Source organism: Tenrec ecaudatus, chromosome 1 (assembly GCF_050624435.1).
Source record: "Tenrec ecaudatus isolate mTenEca1 chromosome 1, mTenEca1.hap1, whole genome shotgun sequence".
NCBI lineage: Eukaryota > Metazoa > Chordata > Mammalia > Afrosoricida > Tenrecidae > Tenrec > Tenrec ecaudatus.
Window position 1 is genome coordinate 2,466,736 of NC_134530.1, and position 24,980 is coordinate 2,491,715.

At 50.8% G+C, this 24,980-nt stretch overlaps 3 protein-coding genes across 3 annotated transcripts in view; 2 read left to right on the forward strand and 1 right to left on the reverse strand.

Moving 5' to 3' along the window:
- AP3D1 (adaptor related protein complex 3 subunit delta 1) overlaps positions 1-1,518 on the forward strand; it is a 28,419-nt gene extending 26,901 nt beyond the window's left edge. The window contains exon 32 of the mRNA XM_075544700.1: positions 258-1,518. Within this exon, the coding sequence (XP_075400815.1) occupies positions 258-353 (96 nt within the window). The 3' untranslated portion in view covers positions 354-1,518. The remainder of the gene's footprint in view (positions 1-257) is intronic.
- A 524-nt stretch (positions 1,519-2,042) lies between these two features.
- IZUMO4 (IZUMO family member 4) lies at positions 2,043-4,636 on the reverse strand. Its single transcript, XM_075535359.1, has 7 exons — positions 3,970-4,636; positions 3,793-3,864; positions 3,379-3,405; positions 3,224-3,299; positions 3,099-3,146; positions 2,514-3,011; positions 2,043-2,407 (listed from the first exon to the last, which is right to left on the reverse strand). Exons 1-6 carry the CDS (start codon positions 4,634-4,636, stop codon positions 2,993-2,995), a joined length of 909 nt encoding a protein of 302 aa, XP_075391474.1. The 3' UTR covers positions 2,043-2,407; positions 2,514-2,992.
- Positions 4,637-5,025: 389 nt separating this feature from the next.
- MOB3A (MOB kinase activator 3A) overlaps positions 5,026-24,980 on the forward strand; it is a 30,988-nt gene continuing 11,033 nt past the window's right edge. Inside the window, exon 1 of the mRNA XM_075544703.1 lies at positions 5,026-5,261. Coding sequence (XP_075400818.1) covers positions 5,038-5,261 — 224 coding nt within the window. The 5' untranslated portion in view covers positions 5,026-5,037. The remainder of the gene's footprint in view (positions 5,262-24,980) is intronic.

Consider the following 24,980-nt stretch of genomic DNA (forward strand, 5'->3'; position numbering starts at 1 on the left):
CTCCTTGTCAGCGTGGGGCAGCTTCTAGTCCCGCCCTCCGTTCCCTGCCCGCCTGCTTCCTCAAGTTTCAGCATTCCTCCTTCTTGTTGCTGGCCCCGTGCCTCTGGACCCCTGGATTTCCAGCATCCTCTGGCCGCGCTCCGTCTCATGGCTCCATCTCCGGGGCAGGCGGGCTGTAGCCTCCACGTGATGGAGCTGCCAGACCATCCGCTGTAATGTTGGTTCTCTGTCAACACCGATGGCTGTCTCCTTCCCAGGGGGAGAATTCCGTGTCTGTCGACGGCAAGTGCAGCGATCCGACCCTGCTGGGCAACCTGCTGGATGAGATGAAGGGGACGCTGGCCCAGTGCTGAGCGCTGCTGCCTCGCCGCCCTTGGGTGGACAGTGGACAGCACCACCTCCCCTCTGTCCGCACATGCTGTGTCTGGCCGTGTGCTTCATTTCAGTCCTCCCCAAGTTACACGTCGTTTTGGTTTATCTTACTTTTGACTTGGATTCTTCTCTTCCAGCAAGAAGCCTGTTTCCACTCGGGCTCCTACAGCCAGTTGGCGGAGGGGGGGAGGGCTCCTCCTGCCCCACACTGGCGTGACACCCTGTCTGTCAGGGCCACCTCAGAAGTGACTGCTGCTCTGGGCACCAGGGGGAGGGAGGGTAGATGGTGCCCTCTTCATCCCCACGCCCTAACGTCGTCCATAAAGACACGCAATTCCTCAGAGTCCGGGGCATCTAGACCAGTGGTGTCTGGCAGTGGAGAACCGTCTGGGTTAGTCGTTATGGTCAACACGTCCACCCTGTCTCCAGAACACCATTCTGAGAGGACAGTTGTGTGGGTTGTTGTCCCTTGTGTATCCCTGGGTCCCTGACCGAGGGTCCCACTGCAGTGGAGGGCATGGATGTCAGGGTGGGTGAGGGGCTGCCGCCTGTGGGTGGGGTGCAATCCCGCAGGTTGGCAGAACGTTCTGCTCAGAATCACTGACGAGACAGGGAGCAGGCCCTTGTTGCTTTGTTTTTTCTGTTCAGTGTGTCTTGTTTGCTTCATTGTGGGGTGCCCCCCACCTTGTCCACACCGAAAGGTTGTCTCTAATTGTACTTGCAGCTGTTGGGAGAGCCCGGGGCAGTGGCTGAGTGGGTTGCACTTCTCATGGGCCCCTTACCCTGGGCCATAGCCCGCTCAGCACACTGGATCCCGCCCGGCACACTGCCTCTGGAGCAGGAGGGGTCTTGGCTTCTGGGCCGGCCGGCCGGCTCACAGAGGGAGGAGGGGGGCTTCCCCTCAGAGATGCTGGTCCTTGATGACATTTTAACGTCTTTCTGATGAAAACTGTCACTTTAGCATGTAGAATAATCTATTACAGAATCCTGTGCAGTGATTCTAGAATTTTGAAATTGTATGATGTGTTACATAAGAATTTATTTGCTATCGACATTCCCGTATACAGGAGAGACATATCACGCTGCTGTAATGATTTTGTGTCAAGATGATCCAATAAAATTGCAAAACAGATGTTTACACCTCAAGGCTCCTGCCTGAGCCCCCGTGTGTGCTCCTCTGTGTGCTGTTGCCCCCTTGGGGGAGCCCCTGGGTCCTCAGCAATGGCCAGTCCCTGCCACACTCGCCACCATGGGTGGGCGCCAGGTTACTGCTGTGTGCTCAGTGGGGCTCTGAAATGTGCTCTGGGGTGGGGAGGGGACAGACATCTGGCTCCTGGAGCCCAGCACAGGACATGGACTGCATGGGACAGGGAGAGGCTCCCTGTGGTGTCTCTCTAGGTCCTGGTAGCAAGACCTGGATGGGTGGGTCCCCACACCTGCTTCAAAATGTTCAGCTCTACCCTTTGTTGCTACCCACTATTGTGTGGCCTGTGCCATGAGTTGGGGAGGTGGGGGACACGCAAATTCCAGAGACTCCCAACCCCAGGGCACAGAAAGCCTGTGTTGCTCAGGGAGGGCCCTGTTTCAGACATTCAAGACTCATTCTAGGGTTTGGCCCTGGGGCCATCAGCCACCCTGTCACCAACTGGCCTAAAGTGGACTCACTCCCAGACCTGCTGATGGTCGACAAGACGCCCTCAACAAATATACCAGGGCGGTTAGAAGTCCTCGACAGAAATACAGGGCAGTTTAATCACCCAGCGCAGCGCTGGGATCCTGGGGAGCCGATACTACTTATATACAAAAGCCACCTCCTGGCCCACGTGCCAGCCAGGCTGCATGTGGGCCCTGGGGCATCCAGGAGCCTGCTCCACGAGGGTCTGGCCGGCTAGCCAGCCAGCCGACTTGCTGAGTCCGCCCTGCCCCCGGGAGGGAGCCGCGCGATCAGTGCTGGGTCAGACACTCAGAGGCGTTCTCCAGCGTCAGGTTGGCCAGGTGCGGTGGCTCCAGACACGTGAAGCTCGGTGAGATCAAGCTGAAAGGACACCATCGACGCCCATGTGGTTGGGATGGGGGGAAGTTGCCGGAGGGCCTGGGGGTGCTGTTGGTAAATGCAGGGGTTGGGGTTGGGGGTCACTCACAAAGCTGGGGTGGGTCTGTCCAGCGGGCCGAGTGGAGAGGAGTGCATGGTTGGTTTATGGAATGGTCCCATGGGTGGCATCAGGCAGAGGTGGCTTCAGGCATGTTCAGGTACAGAGAACTCCCTCCCGGCAGTGTCCCTCAGGTGCCCCCACCATCCCTTCCACTGAGCCCTCCCCCAAAAGGTAGGCCAGCAGCCTTACCTGTGGTTGGTGTCCTGTCTGAAAGACACAAGGGCCCAGTCAGAGCCCGAGCTCAAGGCCTAGCCCGAGCCTGGAGGCCATTGTGTAGTGAGCCCCAGCCTGCAGGCCAGGAGGTGCAAAGCCACAGGGGTATAGGGTAGAGAGGCCCTAGAGGTAGTGGGTAGAGCCCCCCTCCCCCCACCGTGGTCCCTCCCTGGGACTGCCTAGCACATACTCACCCCAAGAGGGCATGCCCACACATAACCTCTGATACCGTGTCCCATTTGTGGGAAGGAGACTTACTTGTGCCACGTACTTCTACAGTAACAGAGGGGCTTGGGTCAGGCTGTGGTGGTTTTGGTGTCCCCTCCCTGAGCCCAGCAGCCACCCCAGGACCGGACTCACATGTACCCAAGGAGGCCCTGCACAGCTTGCTCCCACTGCGCCGACGATCTGCAGGGAGTGGCATGGGCTGAGTGGGGGACCCTATGCACCCAAGGGAGCACCCAGCCCAGGCCTGAAAGCCCTACTCGCAGTTGTAGCCGAAGCAGACCACATGTGAGTTGGTGCAGTTGTTGCAGGAGATAGTCTCATACCGGAAGATGCCTGCAACACAGACAGGTGGCGAGTCCCCTGGACCAGGCCTGCTGCAGCAACCTGCCCACCTGCACAGGCTGCCACTTACCGCAGTGTCGCTGGCAGTCGATGCGGCCTGTGGGGTACAAGAGGACAGCCAGGGTGGGTGCTGGTCCCCCAGGTAACAGGGGCGGTGCCCCTGGCCTGGGCTTCTCAGCCCTCCAGGTGCCAGGAAGGGAGGTAGGTGGTGGTGCTTATTGGGGACTGCTGTTCCCCCTTCCTCCACTTGTCCCTTCCCGACCGCCCCCCCCCAGACCTATCCCAACTACCAGGGCCTGTGTGGCTCAGTATCCTGCACCAGCTTCAAAAAGTTCAGCCCTGAGGGACACACACGTGTCTCTGCCCTCTTCTCGGCACCCTCCTGGCCACTCTCAGTGATGGTGTCCCGAGTGAGGTGCACCTGAGGCTCCCGCCCTGCTGAGGTCCCGCCCCCCTTCACTCGCTACCCTCCCCTTCTGCTCACTCTCAATGATGGCGTTCTGGATGAGGTGCACTTGGTCCCGGAAGATGGCTCGGAGCTCATTGGGGAAGTACCCTGGTGGGTGAGGCAGAGGTGGCGGGTGGGCTTCTGGCAACATGCATGTGTCTCTGTAGGGGTGGGCGGTTCCAGGGCCTGAGCCCTGTCTCCTCTCCCCCTTACCTGGGAAATACATCCTCCCCTGGTACAGCTGATCCATCCGCCGATACACTGTGCTGGCCACCTCCTCGAGCTTCTCCTGAGCTGGGGACCGGAAGGGAAGGCCCTGGGCAAGCAGCCTAGTGTCTGGGAGCCCCTCTCCCCCGGTTCTGAGGTCTGGAGCCTCGAGGGTGGGGAACTGGGGAGCAAAGGACTGGGGCGGGGCGAGATGTGGGGGCTGGCGGGGGCTGGTAATCCGAGGTACAGGGTCCAGGATAACTGGGGCTGGGGTTGTGAGATCAAGGGGCCGGGCAAGGGTTAGGCCATCTGGGGAACAGGGGCTAGAGAGGCGGCCTGGGTTCTGCAGTCTGGGGCCTGGTTTAATGGGCAAGGAGGCTCGGAGGTCCTGGGGCCAGGATTCTGGGGGACGGCACTCTGGGATGTAAGGTCGGTCCTGCGTGGCCGCTCGGCCCTCACTGATCTCCGCGGGGATGGCCAGATGCAGCTCTTTCATAGTGTCCTGGCTCCAGTCGGTGAGCAGCGCGCCCGACACGGGGATGTCGCCCACCCACCAGGACTTGAGGTTCACGTGGTGGCGATAGAAGGAGAACTTGTCGGAGAAGTTGCCGTGGCAGTGCAGGCAGCCGCTGGCCAGCGCCGCAGTCAGGCCCAGGCACAGCAGCAGGGCCATGACCCGCCCCCGCCCACCCGCCGGCCAACCAACGGCGCCTCCCGCGCCACGCCCCTCGGCCGCACCCCAACCAATGTCGCCCGCCCGGCCGGGGCCGCGCCCCACACCCGCCCACCGCCAGCCCCGTCCCAGGCCTAGCCACGCCCCCAGGCCAACGGACGGCCCCGCCTCCTGGCAACTGACGGCGCCGACCCTGCGGCCAGGTCCCGCCCACAGCCGCTCGCACCGGGAGGCCCCGCCCCGTGCGCTCAGGCCCCGCCCTCCAGTTCTTGTCTCCGGGGCGGCTACTTAGCCTCAGGACCCGCCTAACGCTTCGGCCACTCGGACCACAGCCGGCAGCCAATGGCGTCAGAGGCCGGCCAGCGGTTGCTAAGCAACACAGAAAAGTAGCCTGTCAAGAGATGACGGCCGCCATCCCTTTTGACTCTCGCGTGTATCCAACCGCGAGGTGGCCCAGCGAAGTGCAGGCCCTCCTGGAGACGCCTGGCCCTTTAAGAGAAGTAGATCCGTCGCCCTCGGGTGAGGCCGGGGTGGGGCTTGTGCTCCGCCGAGTTCCTCCGCGGGGCGTGTCCCACCGCGAGGCGCGCGGCGGCGAGAGGCGCGGCGGCAGAGGCGCGGCGGCCAGGTGGGTCCTGTGAAAAAACGGATCGCGGGAGGCTGCGTGTGGCGCTTTCGATCAGAGGGGCGACCTGGGCTGGGCGTGGATGGCTGCTTCAGGGAGAGGGGTGACCTCGGGCGGCGGCGGCGGTAGCTCTGTCAGGGAGATGACCGCGGGCGGTCAGTCCGCTTCAGTCTGAGGGGTGGCTGCTGACGGCGGGGTGATGGATCCCCAAGTCCGTGGGGGCTCTCGGGCGTAGAGGGGCTCGTCCGGTCAGAGCTGGGACAGCAGCTGGCGGGGCCTTCGTTCGACCAAGCGACCTCGCACGGCGGTGGCTCAGTCCCTGGCAGGGCCACCTCGAGTGGCTTCGTTCAGTCCGGGGCGACCTCGGGCGGCGGGGCTTCGAGGGGCAACGAGGGCGATTCCCTCGTGGTTATTGTCCCAATGTGTGCGGTCACTGGCGCCTTTGAGAGCGGCTTCCGGGATCGGGGCCACCCAGGGGCGCGGGGCAGCTCGGGCAGGAGGGCTGGGGTCACTGAGACCTCGTGGCGGAAACACTTGTCCCTTGGGCCGGCGTCGGGTTGAAAAGGTCACATCTTTATAAAAAGCCATTGAGCGCGGGAGGGGGAAATACAGATTCCCGCGCACCCCCGCCCGCCCCTTACACACACACAGGAAACCACTGTTAACTTTGCGGTGAGCGTCCAGCATGCTGTTGCGTTTCCTGCTCAGTTACCGTAATCAGCACTGCTGTTTGATAGCGACCCAATGGACAAATCACAGGGCGCCTTCTCCAGGGGGAGGTGGGGTCCTTCTGGGCATTGCGAGGACGGGCATGTCACATAGTTAACAGCGTTCGCTCGACATCCCAGCTTGCTTTTTGGGCCCTTGGCCAAGCCAGCCTCAGGACAGCCTTTCTCTCATCTCATCCTCTGCCTGCTGGTATTGAGTGCCATCAAGTCCATGTCCACTCAGAGGGACACCAGGTGACAGAGAAAGGCTTTTCTGGTGGTGCAGTAGCTGCCAACCTTGAAGTCAGCCGTTCAAGGTCCCCCCCTCACCCCCAAACCCTGTGGAGCAGTTCTGCTCTGTCCCTACAGTTGCTATGCTTCAGAATCCGACTTGACGGCAGTGGGTTTGCATCCCTTCATTACAGGAGCGGATCCCAGGTCTTTCTCCCGTGAAGGTCCTGGGTGGGCTTGAACCTCAGACCTTACCACAGTTTGCAGTCGAACCCATGACACCCTCCAGCAAGGACGTTTTCGGAAAGCTGTAGAGATTCTTATGAGCTCATTTGACTAATGGAACAGCTGGGACTCGGACTACCAGAGGTCACAGCCCCAGTGAACATTGGATCAGGACAGGGGACTCCAGACCACTCCCTCCTTCATCCCCTCTGAGTTGTCACCACCCCCACACGCATGCTCATCATCCCTGAGTCCTTGTCTTAAGGCGTGGTAGCAAAGACGGAAATTCCCTCATGACTCTTGCCCCAATGTGTCTGGTAACTGGAGCGTGGACCTGCGAGATAAAACCTACCTTCCACCTCTGTTCTGGACTCACTTCCTTTTCAGGCCCCTTCTTTGTTCAGGTTGGTTTCTTTTAGGTGCAAGCCATTGTGAGAGGTATTGTCTGTGAGAAGTGGTTGAGGTAGGAGGGACTCCAGGCTGAGGTGCAGCCGGCAGCTGAGGTTTTCACCCCAACAGCTATGGAGGAAACATTAGGTCAGTGGTTCAAACCCACCAATCGCTCTGAGGGAGAAAAATGAAGCTGGCTGCCCCCGCAGAGGTTTACAGTTTCAGAGGGTCTGTAGGAGTTTGAATGGACTCAGTAGCAGAGGTTTCTGTTGTTGTTGTTGTTGTTAAGCAGGAACCCAAGGAACCCTGGGGTGTCCCATTTCAAACGCACCCAGCTGCTCCCTGGGAGGAAAGACCTGGCGATCTGCCCGGGTGCCCCACTGCACTGCACGATGAGGCGATCCCAACTCAAAGTAACCCTGTAGGACAGAGAAAAACTCCCTAGGGTTTCTGAGGCGCCAAATCTTTACCGAAGCAGACTGCTTCTCTTTCTCACGTGGTGGGTTTGAACTGCCATCCTTGAGGTTAGTATAAGCCCAGTGTTTAACAGCAACTCTAGCCTGTCATGTGGGTCCTTCTGTAGTAGAATCAATTCCACAGCAATAGGTTTTCGTTTCGATTCGGTTTGGTTTGATGTATTAGGAATCTGAATTCTTTGGGCAGTGCATTGTTAGCCATTAACAGTTAACTTTGAGTGTTGCAACCCAAGGTACCTCAGAAGAAAGTCCTGGTGACCTAGTCAGTCTTGAAAAGCCTGTGGAGCACAGTTCTCCCCTGACCCTTGGGCAGTCAGACTCGCCTGGCTGGCCGGCCACCAACTTTGCTTTGTTCTGTTCTCACTGGGGCTCTGTTGTTGCCAGAGCTCATCCAAAACCATGGGCTGGTTTCATCATGAGAATGACTCCACAGGACATCCCTTTGCCCCTCTCTTACCTCCCTGCCTCTTCCTCTCTCTCCTGATGATGGCCTGTGCTCTTCCACCTGTACTCTTGTATTGCTGAGGTATCTTCGCCAGAGAGGTACCCTCCTCAATTAACACCTGCCCAATTGCATCTTTTCCTGCTTCCTCTCCTCCACAGGCTTGTGTCTCCGTTCTACCCTCCAAGTTCAGCACCGCACCACTGGCCATGGGTTGCAGTGGGCACGTGAACGGTTGTTATTTTTAGCAGCCACCATATGGACTCTAGCTCACAATGAGCCCACACATAACGGAACAAAGCACTGCTCAATCCCGTGCCATCTTCCTGATGCTTGGTCTGCTCAATTCTGTGACAGTGGGCCTTTTGAGCACCTTCCAACAGAGGGGGCTTGCTTTCCAGCTCTCTCTTGGGCAACATTCTGTGGGCCTGTAGAAGGTTTTCATTGGCAGATTTTCAAAAGTAGGTAGCCAGGCATTTCTTCTTAGTCTCGTTGTAGCCTGGAAGTTCTCCTGAAACTCATTCACCTTGAATGCCCCTGCTGGTATTTGAAATGTCAGTGACTCAGCTTCCAGCATCAGAGCATCGTAGAAGCCACCGTAGGACCACACACTGACAGACGGGAGGTGGGATTTATGTTACGGGTGCCAAAACACTTGGCCACGGATAGTGGTGACAATTTCCCAGCTTGATGATCATACCACCGAGCTGTGCATGTAAAAGCTGGTAAAACAGCATATGTATTTTTTGGTACATATTCACATATCACTTAATATCCAGCCACACTACAACTGCCTTGTGAACTAAGACAGTATGTGATTTGGATGTGCAAACATCATATATGAGCAGTCCCCAGTCTCAAACAAGTGCCGGGCCTAAGTCGCACTTTAAACCAACTTTGTACATAAGTCAAAACAGTTCGGTATGGTTCATCTCCAATATCAGTTTGTCAAACGTCTGTTTGGGCTTATAATATTATTAATAGCATGCTATTTTATAAAGAGCCCTGGAGGGGCAGTAGGTTAAGTGCTGGCTGCTAACCAAAAAGTTAGTGGTTTACACCCACTGGCTGCTTTGCAGGAGAAAAATCAGGCTGCCTGCCACCAGAAAGATTTACCGTCTCAGTAATCTACTGCGTCCTATAGGATCACTGTGAGTCGGAATCTACTCAATTTGGGTTTGGCTTAGTCTTTACAGGAACAATTGCTAGGCCTTCCTCCTTCAAACCGCCAACTTTTCAGCGAGCGAGATGTGTCAGTTTATTGTTAGGATAAAGTATTAGAGCCCTGGCCGGGCTGTGGGATCTGCACTGGGCTACTACACACAGGGTCGGCAATTCAAACCCACCTACTGCTCCTCGGGAGAAAGAGGAGTCTCGGGAACCCTGCATAGGGTCTCTGTAAGTCGGATCAACTCAATGGCAGTGGGTTTAGTTTGGGGTTTATTAAGTAATATTAATGCTTATTAAGTGAGAACAATAAATTGGTACAGAGGTGAAAAAATAAAGATGGACTCTCGTCTTCTGTGGATGAGAACAGTGATGCCGTGGCCCCATCATGTGTGAACCTTTTGGTGATATGAGAGGACATCAATCAACCTATTATCACTGTGCAAATAGGAAGTAGACCCACGGGGGACCTCCTGACACTCCGCCTGCGCCTTACTCGGGCCCTCACTCAGGAGTGCTCAGGGAGGGTCTCCTTCCCAGGCCTGCCGTTTCTAATGAAGCCACTCACACCCAAACCACATGCACTGTCCCCTGGTCGATGCCAACACACCGTGACCCTGCAGACAGGCTAGAATGTCCCCTGGGAGTTTCCCAGACTGTAACTCTTTACGGGTCTTTCTCTCGATGAAGCATCCGGACTCTCCAAAGTCCAGGAGAACAGGAAGTGAGCATCATCTGGGGAATGTCTGAAACTTCCCAGAAGGAAAACCCCATTTCTTTTTCTTTTTTAAGAAATCATTTTATTGGGGACTTGTACAACTCTTATCACAATCCATACACACATCCATCGTGTCAAGCACATGGAAAACCCCATTTCTAAGTCAACTGTCTGGGGAATTTATTTCTTTCCTTTCTTAAAACAGTTTGTTGTGGGAAATATAAAGTCAGGTGCCACGTGACACCCATTCTCACTGCCTCTGGGCATAGCCCCAATCCACATGAGTCCGGCTTATGGAAACTCTTGGTTTCTGGCTGTACGTCCCTACTGGAACAGACAGTCTCATCTTTCCCCCACCGAATGGCTGATTTTTCGGTGAGCAGCTTAACCCACTGCACCACCAGGACACCTTCCCAACCCAGGAAAGCCTATTGTTATAAAGGTGTGAGGTGCCTACAAAGGTTTGTACTAACAAATGGGCACTACTCTGTGAAGCACAACTAGATAGTAATTATTGTTATTACTGGTTTATTATTTCAAAAGATATTTCAATGTATTGGAAGTCTTTTATGCATAGGAAAGTATCCAGACCAAACCCACAGCCATGGACAGAGTGGAAGTGCCCCTGTTCCCAAGATTCTGGGAGTAGAAAGCCTCACCCACTGAGCTGCTGATAGTTTTGAAATGCTGACCATGCTGTTAGCAGCCAAATGCATAACCCACTATGCCACCAGGCTGCAAGCCTGTCTTTCAGGTAGCAGTTCATCTCCTGTGCCACCAGGACTCCTGTGGGGCCTCTGCTCTTTCCCATGGGGTCACATGAGTCTCAACAGACTCCATCAAGTAGCACCCAGCAGCAGCATTATTTATTGTGATTTAACAGAAGGTCCTGACAACCTTGTTATTGTTAACAGCGGAGAGTAGGCCCCTGATTCATGGGGAAGCTACACAGAGCTAAGCAAAACATTGCCCAGCCGTGCTCCGTCCCCCGGATAGATTGGGAATTGGACCTATTGGGATCCTTAGGTTGTTCATTGGCTAGCTTTCAGAAGTTGATTGCCAGGCCTTTCTTTCTACAAATGGCCGTACCCAAACCCACTGTCATCTGACTCAAAGGGATCCTATAGAAGATTTCTGGAGACTGTAATTAATGAGAGCAGACAGGTTTTGTCTCTCCAAGGGAAGCTGGTGGGTTTGAACCACTGACCTGGCAATTCTGATGCCTAAACGTCAGCGCCACCGGTGCTCCTTAGTAATGGACAAATGTCGGTAAAATATATTAAAAACAAAAAGCACACTCAGTGCCATCAAGTTCATTCTGATTCATAATGACCCACAGGACAAGAAGAACTGCCCTGAGGTGGTGAAATATACACATAACACGAAACTTGTCGTTTTGACTGTTTCTAAGTGGGCTCTTCAGTGCATTAGCCTTCACAGGAATAGACAGTCAGTAACACAGTACATTTCCAAAGGAGCCCTAGTGGCGTAGTTGGCTAAGCATCGAGCTGCTGAAAGGCCAATGAATCAAACGTACCAGCTGCTCCTCAGGAGAAAGATGGAGCTGTCTCCTTCTAAAAGAAAGTCCTCAGAGCATCTCCACTCTGTCCTGCAGAGTCTCTGAGTCAGAATCAACTGGATCACAGGAAATCCTGAGAGCATCTCCACTCTGTCCTGCAGGGTCTCTGAGAGTCAGAATCAACTGGATCACAGAAAACCCTGAGAGCATCTTCACTCTGTCCTGCAGGGTCTCTGAGAGTCAGAATCAACTGGATCACAGTGACCGCTTGGCATATTAACAAACCTGTCTTCACCCCAGATGGAAACTCAGTGCCCCTTAAGCAGTAACTAGCTCCCCACTCCCGTGCCCCTGCTCCTGGCTGCTACTAATCCACTTCTAGTCTCCATGCATTAGTCTGTTGTGGAAGTTCCATAAGGGAGCCCTAGTGGTGCTGTGTGTTAAGCACTCTGTGGCTAACTGCATGGTCAGTGGTTCAAATCCACCAGCTACTCACTCCATGGGAGAGAGATAAGGCTTTCCACTTCCCGGGATCCCTGTGAGGCAGTTGTACCCTGTCCTACAGGGTCCCTGTAAGTCAGGATCAACACAGCAGTGGGTTCCAAACATTTCATATGAATGAAATCAGACAATATTTGGCCGTTTCTTCCCTGACTTCTCTCACTGAGCAGGACAGCATTTGAGAGGGCTGTCCACATCAGAGCGTGTTATCGGTGCTTCATTCCTTCTCAAAAGGCACTATTGTATAACTAACCTTGTCCTGTTGTGGTCGTTGGCTGGCTTTTCACCTCCTGTGCCTGGGTCTTTGTGAGGTCGTGTGGGCTTGCCCTCCCTAAATCCCTGAGGACTGGACTGTCTCAATGGGGAAGGTATCGTTCCCTGTGAAGGCTTTTCTATCTAGCCAGAGAACGAGCCCCCAGCTCACTCTAAACCTGTGAGAAGATAGCCATCTCTCCCTCTCTCTCTCTCTTTTTTTTTTTTTGATAGTCATCTCTCGGGGTATCTTTTATACAAGGGTCTCATGTCATTTTAGGAGTCCTGGTAGCACAGTGGTTAAACGCTCTTCTGTAACCAAAAAGTCAGTGGTTCCAACCCATCCAGCTGTTCCAAGGAGAGCCCATGGGACAGGTCTGCTCTGTTACAGGGGCTCACAGCATCCACCACCAACATGACTCACCATGGAACCCCTGCAGGGGCGGGTCAGTGACAGACCTCAAGCAGAAGGGCTCCTGATTCAAACCCACTTACAGGCACCTCAAAAGAAAGCCATGGAAAGTCTTTTTCTATGACAATCATCCCTATGGGGCAGGTCTGATCCATCACCTGGGATCACCATGAGTCCCCCAAAACAATAGCAGGCTCACGATTGGACCTCCCTCTCACCCCCACCCCCTCTAGTTTATTTTTCTCCTTTTAGAGTTGTCTGGGAGAAAGTTGAAGCTGTCTACTCCTGTGAAGAGTTACAGTCTCTGAGACCTACGGAGAGTTCTACCCTGCCATATAGGGTCCCTTGAGGCAGGATCGACTCGATGGCAGTGGATTGGGTTGTATTTTGAGAGTTGTCTATGAGGCTGAACCAACTTGCCAGCACTTAACAGCAATAGGGGCTCTGGTGGTGTCATGAGTTATGAGTTGGACTGCTATGGGCAGCTGCTCATTGGGAGAAAGGTTTAGAGCATTGGAAGTCCAAAGGGGGCCATTCTACCCTGCCCGATAGGCTCACTATGACCATCAACTCGATGGTCGTGAGAATTTTGAGGACTGTCTTTTATGTTTTGTGGCTGTAGTTTAACTTAATTTCTTATTTTCTGACTTTGATGCGGATTGTATACTTTGTTACTATGCAGTGGTGTTTATCACTGCTAAGTTAACTGAGCATGTTTTATTCACCCTTAGCAAGGGAAGAAGGAACCTGAATCTACTTCCTCTTTCAGGGTCTCCACTGTGCACTGTTGACGTAGGGGCCAGATCCTTCCCTGGGGTGGGGCCATCCTCTGCACTGTAGGGTGTTGAGCAGTATGTCTAGTCTCCATCCGCACCCCTCCTCCAGAGATGACACCATCTCCAGACATTCCCAGTGACCCTAGTTGTGGTGGGGCGGGATCACCTGTCGGCAGGCACTGTTATTTAATATTATCTCTGTACTCTCCCTGCTCCAGGGATATAGTTCCTACCTGCTCACAGGTGAGGTAGCTGATGAGAGATAGTATGCTCAAGGTCACAGGGCCTGGTACCAGCTGAGAGCTGAGCTCTTATGTTCTGAGGACAGGTCAGGACCAGTAATAGAATTTTCTGACATTGGCCTGTAACCTCCGATGACTCTTCTGCTCTCGTCATCTCATTGAAGCAGAGAAACATCCCATGCCTACTGAAGAGACACGTCCTCTTCAGAGACCAGCTCTAAAGAGAAACGTCCACACAGCCTCCAGCCACATCTTCCTTCTAGAACTTTTCTCTTTCCGATGTTATTATTAAGAAGTGCAGAATGTGATGTTGTTGTCTTTGGGTCAGTTATGACTCACGGTGACCAGAGTAGAACTACCCCATAGAGTGCCCTTGTTATTGTTGTTGTGCAGTGCCCTGGGGCCAGTTCCTGGCCCGTGCCATCCCATAGTTGTTGTTACGTTGAGTCCAGTGTTGAAGACTGTGTAAAGGTCATGGTCGTAGCAGTCCCCAGTCTCTGTCAGACCATATGCTTGGTCTTTTTTATGATTTTGAGTTCTGTTCATTGTTCTCTCCCTCTCTATCAAGGACCTCCCAACGCAATCCTTTTCAGAGCATGGAGTAATGGTAGCTGGGCACCTTCTAGTTCTTCTGGTCTTGGGACCATGGAGGCTGAAGTTCACGTGGTCCAGGATTTCTTTGGATGAATTGTATCTGGTCGTCTCTTGACTGATGTCCACGTGTTCTCTCAGTGCAGTGGTTTAGCTGTTTCCATGTGTCTTCTGTTCCCATCACGCTTATTCCCTCTAGACGGGAGCGACTTTACAAGGCTGCTCATGAGTTTTTAAGACCCTAGCAGCTACTCCCCAGGGTAGGAGGCAGAACTCTGTCTCTGTAGACTGTGTTATGCTAATGTACCTTGGTTACCCCTGAAACAATGGTCCTGAGCCTCCAGACCCTAGGTTCCAATTTTTATAGACTCAGGTCCCCAGCTCTTTCTCCCGAGGACCCTCTGTTTGGGTTGGAACCACATTCCTTTTGATTAGCAGCTAAATGCTTCAGCACAGCACCACCAGAGTTTATTTGCAGAAAACTGATAGCTAGAACAGTTGACCTTTTTGTCCCATAAAAAGATCAGGTAGTCCACATGTGCTTGACATAATCGATATATGTATGAATTGTGATAAGAGCTGTAAGAGCCCCCAATAAAATGATTTATAAAAGATCAGGTAGTCAAAAATTATGTAAAATGTAATTATAGTAGGAAGAAGATGTTTTGAAAATGATGAGGGCAACAAATACACAAATGTGCTTGGCACAATGGATGGATGTATAGATTGTGATAAGAGTTGTGTGAGCACACAGTAAAATGATTTAAAAGAAGAAGAAGAATGTGATAAACAACCAAAAAAGTAATTATAAATGAATGTTTGCATAGAAATATTAAAAATAGTATTAATTATGAAGGTTGACCACCTACTACACATTTCTCCAGAATTCTACATCGGAATGAGAAAATTAACTTTGTTTTAACTGCCTGTTCTTTTCCAGCTTCTACTTTTATCTCATTGTTTTGTGCTGTGTAAAATATGCAGAACGTAATTATCGTGTTAACCACCTTAGAGTGTACAATTCAGTGGTATTTGTGCACAATGCTGTGCCGCCACCACCTCTGCCTGGTTCTAGGATGTGCTCTATCACCCCAAAAGGAAACCCTGTGCTCTTCACAATAGCCAAAAGGGGGAACAAACCAGGTGTGCCCTCACATTGTGGTCCACCACACAATGGAGCACTGCTCAACCTTCAAGAGGAATGGAGCCCTGATACCTTTCTGCTAAATGAAATAAGTCCGTCACGGAGGATGTTTTGTGAGATCCCGTGCACTTGAAATGTTCAGAATAGACAAATCCAAAGAAACGCCAGATTAGGTCCTTGGGGAAAGGGACTGAGGAGTGACAGCTAATAAGCATTAGGTATCTAATTGGGGGGATGAGAGTGTTCTGAAATTGATTACGTAATGACTTCCACTTCCACAACTCCGTGACTTTACTGAAAACTGTCCTACAGTATACTTTTCATTTTTTTATTTAATTAATCATTTTACTGGAGATGGGGCTCTTACAAATCTTATGACAATCCATCATTCAATTATATCAAGCATTGGCAGGGCAGGGGGGGGCGAAAAAAAATTATATCAAGCACATTTGTACATATGTTGCCATCAACATTTTCAAAACATTTTCTTTCTACTTGAGCCCTTCATCTCAGCTCTTTTTTTTTAAATTATAAAATAATTTTGTTGGGGGGGATCTTACAGCTCTTATCACAAAATCCATACATACATCCATTATGTCAAGCATATTTGTACATATGTTGCCATCATCATTTTCAAAGCATTTTCTTTCTACTTGAGCCCTTGATATCAGCTCCTCATTTTTTCCCTCCTTCCCCCATTCTCCCTCCCTCATGAACCCTTGATAAATTATAAATTATTATTATTTTTCTTTTAAAATTCATTTTGTTGGGGGCTCGTACAACTCTTATCACCATCCATACATCCATTGTGTCAAGCACATTTGTACATTTGTTGCCATCATCATCCTCAAAACCTTTTCTTTCTACTTGAGCCCTTGATATCAGCTCCTCATTTTTTCCCTCCTTCCCCCATTCTCCCTCCCTCATGAACCCTTGATAAATTATAAATTATTATTATTTTTCTTTTAAAATTCATTTTGTTGGGGGCTCGTACAACTCTTATCACCATCCATACATCCATTGTGTCAAGCACATTTGTACATTTGTTGCCATCATCATCCTCAAAACATTTTCTTTCTACTTGAGCCCTTGATATCAGCTCCTCATTTTTTCCCTCCTTCCCCCATTCTCCCTCCCTCATGAACCCTTGATAAATTATAAATTATTATTATTTTTCTTTTAAAATTCATTTTGTTGGGGGCTCGTACAACTCTTATCACCATCCATACATCCATTGTGTCAAGCACATTTGTACATTTGTTGCCATCATCATCCTCAAAACATTTGCTTTCTACTTGAGCCCTTGGTATCTGCTCCTCATTTTTCCCTTCCCTCCCCCACCCCACTCCCTCACGAACCCTTGATAATTTGTAAATTATTATTTTCATACATTCTCACCTTTCTTCACATTTCTTATGCACCCATTTTGTCTTCAGGGATCATGTCAAGAAGGTGAGCATCACCCACTTTTCTGTTGTTCGTCCCCCTTGGAGGGGGATGTTCTAAATCAATCATTGTGATCAATTCCCCCTTTCTCCACCCACCTTCCCCTTCCCCTCCTGGTATCTCAATTCTCCTTATTGGTCCTGAGAGGTCTATCTCTCCTAGATTCCCTCTTATCTGTAGCAGTGTCTTGTCGGATTTGTAAGGCAGAGTTGGGACCATGATAGTAGTGGGGAGGAAGCATTAAAGAACCAGAAGAAAGTTGTATGTGGCATCAGTGCTATACTGCACCCTGATTGGCTCATCTCTTCCTTGTGACCCTTCTGTGAGGGGATGTCCAATTGTCTGCAGAGGGGCTTTGGGTCTCCACTTCGCACTCCCCCTCATTCACATTGATATTCTTTTTTGTTCTGGGTCTTTGGTGCCTGGTACCTGATCCCTTTGACACCTCATGATCACACAGACTGGAGTGCTTCTTCCATGTGGGATGTGTTGCTTCTCAGCTAGATGACTGCTTGTTTATCTTCAATCCTTTAAGGCCTCAGACACTATATCTTTTGATAGCTGGGTACCATCAGCTTTCTTCACCACATTTGCTTATGCACCTGCTTTGTCTTCAGTGAGCTTGTAGGGAAGGCCGAGCATCACGGAATGCCCGATAATTAGAACAAAGGGTTCTTGTGTTGAGGGAGTACTTGAGTGGAGGTCCAATGTCCATATGCTACCTTAATACTTAACATGTAAGTACGTAGATTACTTCCCTATCATTATTTATAAATATACTTACATACATATATACATGCCTATATTTAGACCTCTATAAATGTCTGTTGCCTCCTATTTCTTTGCTGTATTTCCTTTTACTTTCTTCTTGTCCCACTATCATGTTTGGCCTTCATTGAGGTTTCAGTAATTCCTCGAGGTTACATTGCCCTGATTAAGCTCCACTAAGCATCCTACACCCTTCTCTCCATTGATTTTAGTTCACTTGTTGTTCCCTTGTCCCTGGGTTGGTTGACACCCCCCCCCTTCCTTTCTCCCACCTCCCCCTCTCCTGTGTCCACCCTCCAACTGTCAGTTAGTTGTTTTCTCCTCCAAATTGTTTATCCCACCTACCTTATCTAGGTAGACTTGCAGAGACAATAATAAGTGCAAAAACAAGGCAAAGCCAAACATAACAACAAAAGAAGATCAAACAAAATCCAACAAAAATACCATATATACTCAAGTATAAGCCGATCCTAATGTCAGCAAAGGCACTTAATTTTACCACAAAACTGCATTAAAAATGTGCTGAAAAACTCAGCTTATACATGAGTATATGTGGTAACAAAAACAAAAAGAAAGGCAATGACAAAAAAGGAAAAGCCTATATAGTTCCAGGTCTGTGTTTTTACCTTTAGGAATGTTTTCCAGTCTAGTCTGATAAGGGCTACATTATACTTCAAAGGGTTACATTTATGGTATATGAGCACATGAGCACATACGTGTGCACCCACACACATCATCAGGAGGGTTGGAGAAGAGTATTTGAAAGCCCTAGTGGAACTGCCTCAGTAGGCGCTACTTCCTGCTAGCTGCTTCATTCAGTAGCAACTGGAGAACCTCACGTAGAAACCAAGAACAGACAGCAAAACAAAGATAAGAGTCAAGCGGGCCTCTCCGCCTCCTCCAGGTGTGTCCTGCAGAGCTGTGTGGGGTGAGGGGAAGTGTCTCCCACATTAGCGATAAGCAGCAAAATTTCCACTACTGACCAGGGAGAGAGTGGATGGATCCTGATAGAAAGGGAGGCAGACTTCAAATATTCAAAGAATCCAGACTTACTGGATCCACAGTGGCTGAAGTTGCCTTAGAGATCTTCTGTGGTCTCTTTGTTTGATTCTGTGACCTCACCTCCCACTCTAAGTTAACTCCAACCACTCACTGCTATAGGCTCAACTTTGACTCTCTGTGACCCTGTAGCACAGAGGAGACCATAACTATTTTGGGTTGTTGTTTTTGTGGGGTGTGGGGGGCCTATATGGTATCTTTCTTTTTTTAATAAATTATTTTATTGTGGGCCCTTCCGCCTCTTATAACTATCTATACATCAATTGTATCAAGCACATTTGTACATGTTACCATCATCATTTTCAAAACATTTTTTATTAGAGCCCTTGGTATCAGCTCCTCTTTCTTCCCTTCCTCCCTCGCCCTCCCGCCCTCATGAGCCCTTGATAAATTATTATTATTTTCATATCTTATACCGCCCACTGTATCCCTTCACCCACATTTCTGCTGTCTGTCCCCCTCAGGGGCTTCTGCATTGATCATTTTGATAGTCCCCCTGCCCTCATGGCATTACTGCTCCCATGATTGTTACTGCGGGGTTTCGACTGTCACTGTTAATGGGAGGGAAAGCCTCCTCTTTCACCCACTGAGTAGCTGGTGGTTTCAAACTGCTGGCCAGTGGGGAGCCCACCATGCCCCCAAACTGATTTCTCTCACAGTCCTCTAATCTTTACCGTTTATTTTTTGTAAATACTTCACTGTGACTTGGGTTAACAGCTAACCGAGCAAATAAATCCATGTTTGTCCGACGGTCCGCACAGTTTGTTTTGTGGACTGCCATCCCCACATGGACGCCCCTTCCCAGTTCCCAGTCCCCCTTCTTTGCTGACCCTCCTCAACATTGTTCTTGAGTAAAGGCTGTTCTTTTGATCACGGATTCCCCTGACAGACCTGGGTGTTGTTGGAAGGAAAACTGAGCCAAGAGGCCGAGTTCATTGTGAGGAAGGGCCCCCTGCCTCAGAGTCTCACCAGTGAGCCTGGTCTTCTTTCTCATGGTTTGAGTATTGTTCCACGTTTTCCTCCCACCCTATTCAGGACCTTCTCGTTCGGTCTCTTATAGAGCAGCTGGTAGCTGAGGTCACCTTTGAACTAAATACCAAGTTAGCTAAAAAAAACAATGTCCCCCATGGGAACTTCATTCTTTCAAAACTATGAGACCAAATGGACAAACGTGTCCCCAAAGCATAGATGAGAAGTTTGGGAAGAAGTGCTCCTAAATCTGTGGGAGAGGAACAGCTGGCGCAGAAATGACGAGAACGTGGACAAACTGACGGATGTCGCTGCACAATGTGTGTAGCAGTTGTTGAAGGGGAGCATATTTTGCTGCGTGGTACTTTCGCCAACGATGTAGTAAGATGTTGAAGGGAAAATCACAACTGTGGGCCGGAGACTTTCCGATGCCACACAGCCTTTTTGTAAAAGATGAGATCAACTTAGATGAGGCTGGGCTTGGGCAGCTGCCCACAGGATGGTCTCGGATGAATGTTTGGGCTGCCAGATGGGGAGCCAGTGTTGGCACAGGGCTGTAGAACCTTCTAGATGGGTGTCTGAGGTGCAGAGGTTCAGGCAGTGTTACCTTGGTGACAGCGCAAAGAGCCACAGGATGTCAGGGGCCCCCGGAAGGAAGTGGGTGATCATGGCCAAGCGTTTATGGTCTGGGGACAGGTCACGCCAGTTGGTTGCTTTGTTTCCGGAAAACAAGGGTGTGGGGGTGGGGTGTGTGTTTGGGTTGCTGGCAAAGGCATTATGTCATCTTTTGTCATTCTAGAAGTTTCCAAGTACCACTGACATCTTTCCAGTGAGGAGAGAGGGACAACCAAGGGATTCCCGCTGAATTCCGAGATAGCTGTACATCTTCCTTGCACACAGTCCCCGGGAGTGCTCTAAGAACAGAGGGACAGAACCCCAGATATGCTAACTTGGACTGGGGAGCAGTTGTGGAGGAGGCTGCCTCCCCAAGACCCACCCTTATACCTACCAACCTGATTCAACCGGGGAAGGTGCATTTGCTTCCAGTAGAAAAGTATTCGCCTCTGACAGGCACTGCAGGAAGCTTTTCCAAAAAAAATTATTTACACAGAGCACGTGCACACACACACACCCCACTCGAAAAACTCACTGCCATCAAATCCATTCCAGCTCATGGTGATCTTACAGGACAGAGAAGGACCCCTGTGACTGCCTGAGGCTGCAACTCCTTGTGGGAGTGGGAAGCGGGAAGCCTCAGGCTCTGAACTGCTGGTCTTGGAGTTAGCAGCTCAACATGTAGCCACTACGCCACCAGGGCTCCTCCACACGCATTCCTCCACTTTCAGAGACCACACAGAAATGCTCCCTGGGACTTTGCAAGCCCCTCCTGCCACCCTACCCTGGAAGAAGGCAGTAAGGGGCTTATTGACAAAGACCAGCTCACGTAAGGAATTTTTATTTTTTAATCATTTTACTGGGGGCTGACACAACTCTTACCACAATCCATCCGTACATCCCATCATCATTCTCAAAACATTTGCTTTCTACTTGAGCCCCTGCTAAGGTAGAATTTGGATCATGATAGTGGTGGAGTTGTGTGTGAAGCATTTAAGAACTAGAGGAAAGTTGTATGTTTCATCATTGCTACCCTGCACCCCGACTGGCTTGTCTCCTTTTGGGTCTCCACTCTGCACTCCCCCTCATTTACAATGATATGATAGTTTTGTTCTTTGATGCCTGATACCTGATCCCTTCAACACCTTGTGATCACACAGGCTGGTGTGCTTCCTTCATGTGGGCTTTGTTGCTTCCCAACTAGATGGCCACTTGTTTATCTTCAAGCCTTTAAGACCCCAGATGCTATATCTTTTGATAGCCGGGCACCATCAGCTCTCTTCACCACATTTGCTTATGCACATTTGTGTTCAGCGATCGTGTCAGGAAGGTGTGCATCATGGAAGGCCAATTGAATAGAACAAAGTGTTCTTGCATTGAGTAAGTGCTTGAGTGGAGATCCAATATTCTATCTGCTGCCTTAATACTAAACCTATAAATATATGCACATAGATCTATTTTCCCACCATCCTATATAAATATATTTACATATGTACATTCCTGTATTTAGACCTCTATAAGTGCCCTTTGCCTCCTAGTTCTTTCCTCTATTTCCTTTTACTTTCCTCTTGTCCCACTATCATGTTCACCCTTCATTTGGGTTTCAGTAATTTCTCTCGGTTACATTGCTCTTGCTGAATCCCTCCCAGGCCTCTCACACCCTCCTTGACACTAATTTTGGATGACTTGTTGCTCCCTTGTCCCTGGATTTGTCGTCACCACCTCCTTTCCCCAACGTCCACCTCTCCCATGTCCATCCGGAACCATTGATCCCATTGTTTTCTCCTATAGGCTGTTCATCCAGCCTATCTCATCTTGATAGACCTGCAGAGAGAATAATATGCACCAAAAAAACAAGGCATAGCAAGACAAAGTGACAAAAGAGAACACAATGATGACAACAACAAAGAAAACCAATGACCAAGAAAAAAGAAAACCTGTAAATACATCAGCATCTGTTTTTTGACCTCTAGGTGTGTCCTCCAGTCAAGTCCGATGGGGTGCCACACTCTGGTCCCAAAGTCTATCATTTTGCACTCCCTCCGGAGCTCCCTGCTCTGCTTCCCACACGTCCCCTGTTGCTCTGCTGCACACCCTTAGTCTTTTGCCTCGGTGTGGTGGGGTGAGACTGGGCCAATCCTGACACTGAGTCTCCAGTGTTGTCCCCCATGGGGCCATGGGTCAGCGAGGAACGTCGTGTTTCATAGTGGGATCAGCTATATGGTCCACTCTGTGCACTGGCTATTTGGAGCGGGGATATCATCCTCCAGGACGGGTGGGCCAGGATGTGCTCCACTCTTTCTTCCTCCCCATTCATTTGCTCCTGTGTGCTCTGATCAGACTTGACTCTCTCCCCGAGCTGCAGCTTCAGTTCCGTCCTCTAAAGTAAATTCTTCTGGGGGGAGAGGTACTTGAGGAATTTTTGTTTGTGGTTGGGCCAAAGTCAGTAAGGACCATCCTATCCTCCTGGACACTTAGCTTAGGTCAGTGTCTCCTCCCTCACCCAGAGGTCAGCCTGCTATTGGAGTCTTGGGCGCTGGCTGGACAAAGGCTGATGAGGTCCTGGGATGACCCTTCACACCTCCCTCACAAATGCCTCCTGACTGTTCCATGTAAATCTGGGTCTTGGTTACTCCCTGAAAAGTATGAAGTTTAAGTCCACTCTGAAGTGCTGTGGAAGAAAGGCCTGGCAACATGAGGTCAGGAATTCCACCATAAGAAGCCCTAGGCAGCAGTCTGCACTGGACACGGGGCCTTGTGAGTTGTAGCTGACAATAACTAACAATAACAAATTGTCACTGTCAACCATCACCTTCCACCCCACACAGGTCTCCCTGCAGGGCCATGTCTGGAGACATGTGTGTTTGTCACAACTGGGAGGTATGGTGCCTGTGGGACCAGGGACAGACTGTGTGGGGGAGTCACCACAGTGAGCAGTATCTGCCTGTCCCCTGTGGCCAGTGTCTGAGAGGGCCCTTTCTGGTTCCTCCTTCAAGGCGCTGTACAGAGGCCAGACAGTACCTGCCCACTAGCAATGACTCCATCAAGGGGTGACCCGCACACCCTCCAGGCCGCCTGCCCACAGGGCTGTACAGCCAGCACCACTCCTTAGGACCCATGTGGGTGTTTGCACTTCTTGTGTCTGGATGCCCAAGGCTGGGGGTGATGGGCTTCTCTCTGGGTAGCACAGCAGGTTAAGTGCTCAACTACTAGCCAGAGCTTGGTGGTTTGAGCCCACCCAGAAGAGCCCTGGCAGTGCGATGGGTTAGGCTTGAGCGCATAGTTACAGGTCAGCAGTTCAGAACCACCAGCCACTCCATGGGAGAAAGGCAAAGACGAGGCTTTCTACTCCCATAAAGACTTACAGTCTTGGAAACCCACAGGGATATTCTGCCCTGTCCTTTAGGGTGGCTGTGAGTCGGCACCGACATGTTGGCAGTGAAAGGAGATTCAGAAGAAAGGCCTGGCAATCATTTCCAAAAGGTCCCAGCCTTAAAAATCCTAGGAGCTTTAGTGTCTAGTGGTTCCGTGCTGGACTGCAATCTGCAAGGTCAGCAGTTTGAAACCACCAGCAGCTCTGAGGGAGAAAGACTGGGCTTTCTCCAATAAACAGCCACAATCTCAGCATGGACTCGATGGCAGTGAGAGTTTTCGGAGTTTTTTTTTGTTTTTTTTCTATTTTTTAAAACATTTTACTCATACAACTCTTATCACAATCCATACATACATCAATTGTATAAAGCACATCCGTACATTCTTTGTCCTAATCATTTTCTTTTTTTCCCCCTTTTTTTACATTTTATTAGGGGCTCATTACAACTCTTATCACAATCCATACATATACATACATCAATTGTATAAAGCACATCTGCACATTCCCTGCCCCAATCATTCTCAAAGCATTTGCTCTCCACTTAAGCCCTTTGCATCAGGTCCTCTTTTTTTTCCCCTCCCTCCCTGCTCCCCCCTCCCTCATGTGCCCTTGGTAATTTATACATTGTTATTTTGTCATATCTTGCCCTATCCGGAGTCTCCCTTCCCCCCCTTCTCTGCCGTCCATCTCCCAGGGAAGAGGTCACTTGTGGATCCTTGTAATCAGTTCCCCATTTCCAACCCACTCACCCTCCACTCTCCCAGCATCGCCCCTCACATCCTTGGTCCTGAAGGTATCATCCACCCTGGATTCCCTGTGCCTCCAGCCCCCATATGCACCAGTGTACAACCTCTGCCCTATCCAGTCCTGCAAGGTAGAATTCGGATCATGGTAGTTGGGGGGAGAGTTTTCAGAGTTTTGAAAAGCCTGTGGAGCAGTGCTACTCTGTCCATGTTGGGGTGCCGGGTGTCAGAATCACCTTGGAGCCCCTTGTTTCCCTTTTGGGGAGCTGATCAATTTCCCCAGCAAGTGACTCACTTTACATTCCCACAGGGGTGCGGTTTCTCTAGGTCCTCACCACCCTCTGGTGGGCTCAAGGTACCCTGGGGTGGGGTTGAGGTGGCTCTCTCCCTTTGCTCCCACCCCAGCCCCCTGGTGTTTAGCGCCTCAGTGGGAAAGTGCTGCTGGGTTTTCACCATTTCTGCTCCTTAAAGTCCACCTTGCAATCCAGCCTCTGGAACCGCAGCTGGGCTGGGACAGTGAGCCAGCTATACATTTGGGGGGAGTGGGGAAGGGTAGTTGTGCCGTGGGGTGAAAGAACAGACTCAGGAGTGTCCTAGGGTGAAACAGCAGGTTTGCGGGAATCACAGAGTGAGGCAACAATTTTGGGGTGTCTCAGGGTGAAGCAGCAGGCTGTGGGTTGGAATCGACTGAATACCAGTGTGTTTTAACTGGCAGGGCGATCACACTAGTCTGCCTGGATAATCCAGCCTCTCCTGCCCACTTCCTGTCCTTCTCCACAGCGCATCCAACTGCCACAGGCCTGGGAGCGGGGGCGGACCTGGGGGCCATCATTCTGCCTGCTAGCATGCTGCTGCTCTCGCCTCCGCCGGTCAGAAGGGGCCTTCAAGACAGCTCTCACTCAGGTTGATGCCATGCACAGCAGGAAACACTGCCAGGCGCTCCCACCACCGTCTCT

Coding starts and splice junctions, on each gene's coding strand:
- IZUMO4 (XM_075535359.1), bottom strand. CDS start 4,636: ATGGCCCTGCTGCTGTGCCTGGGCCTGACTGCGGCGCTGGCCAGCGGC. Junction 3,406..3,792: donor CCAGAACGCCATCATTGAGA/GTGAGCAGAAGG, acceptor TGTACCCCACAG/GCCGCATCGACTGCCAGCGA. Junction 3,300..3,378: donor CGACTGCCAGCGACACTGCG/GTAAGTGGCAGC, acceptor TCTGTGTTGCAG/GCATCTTCCGGTATGAGACT.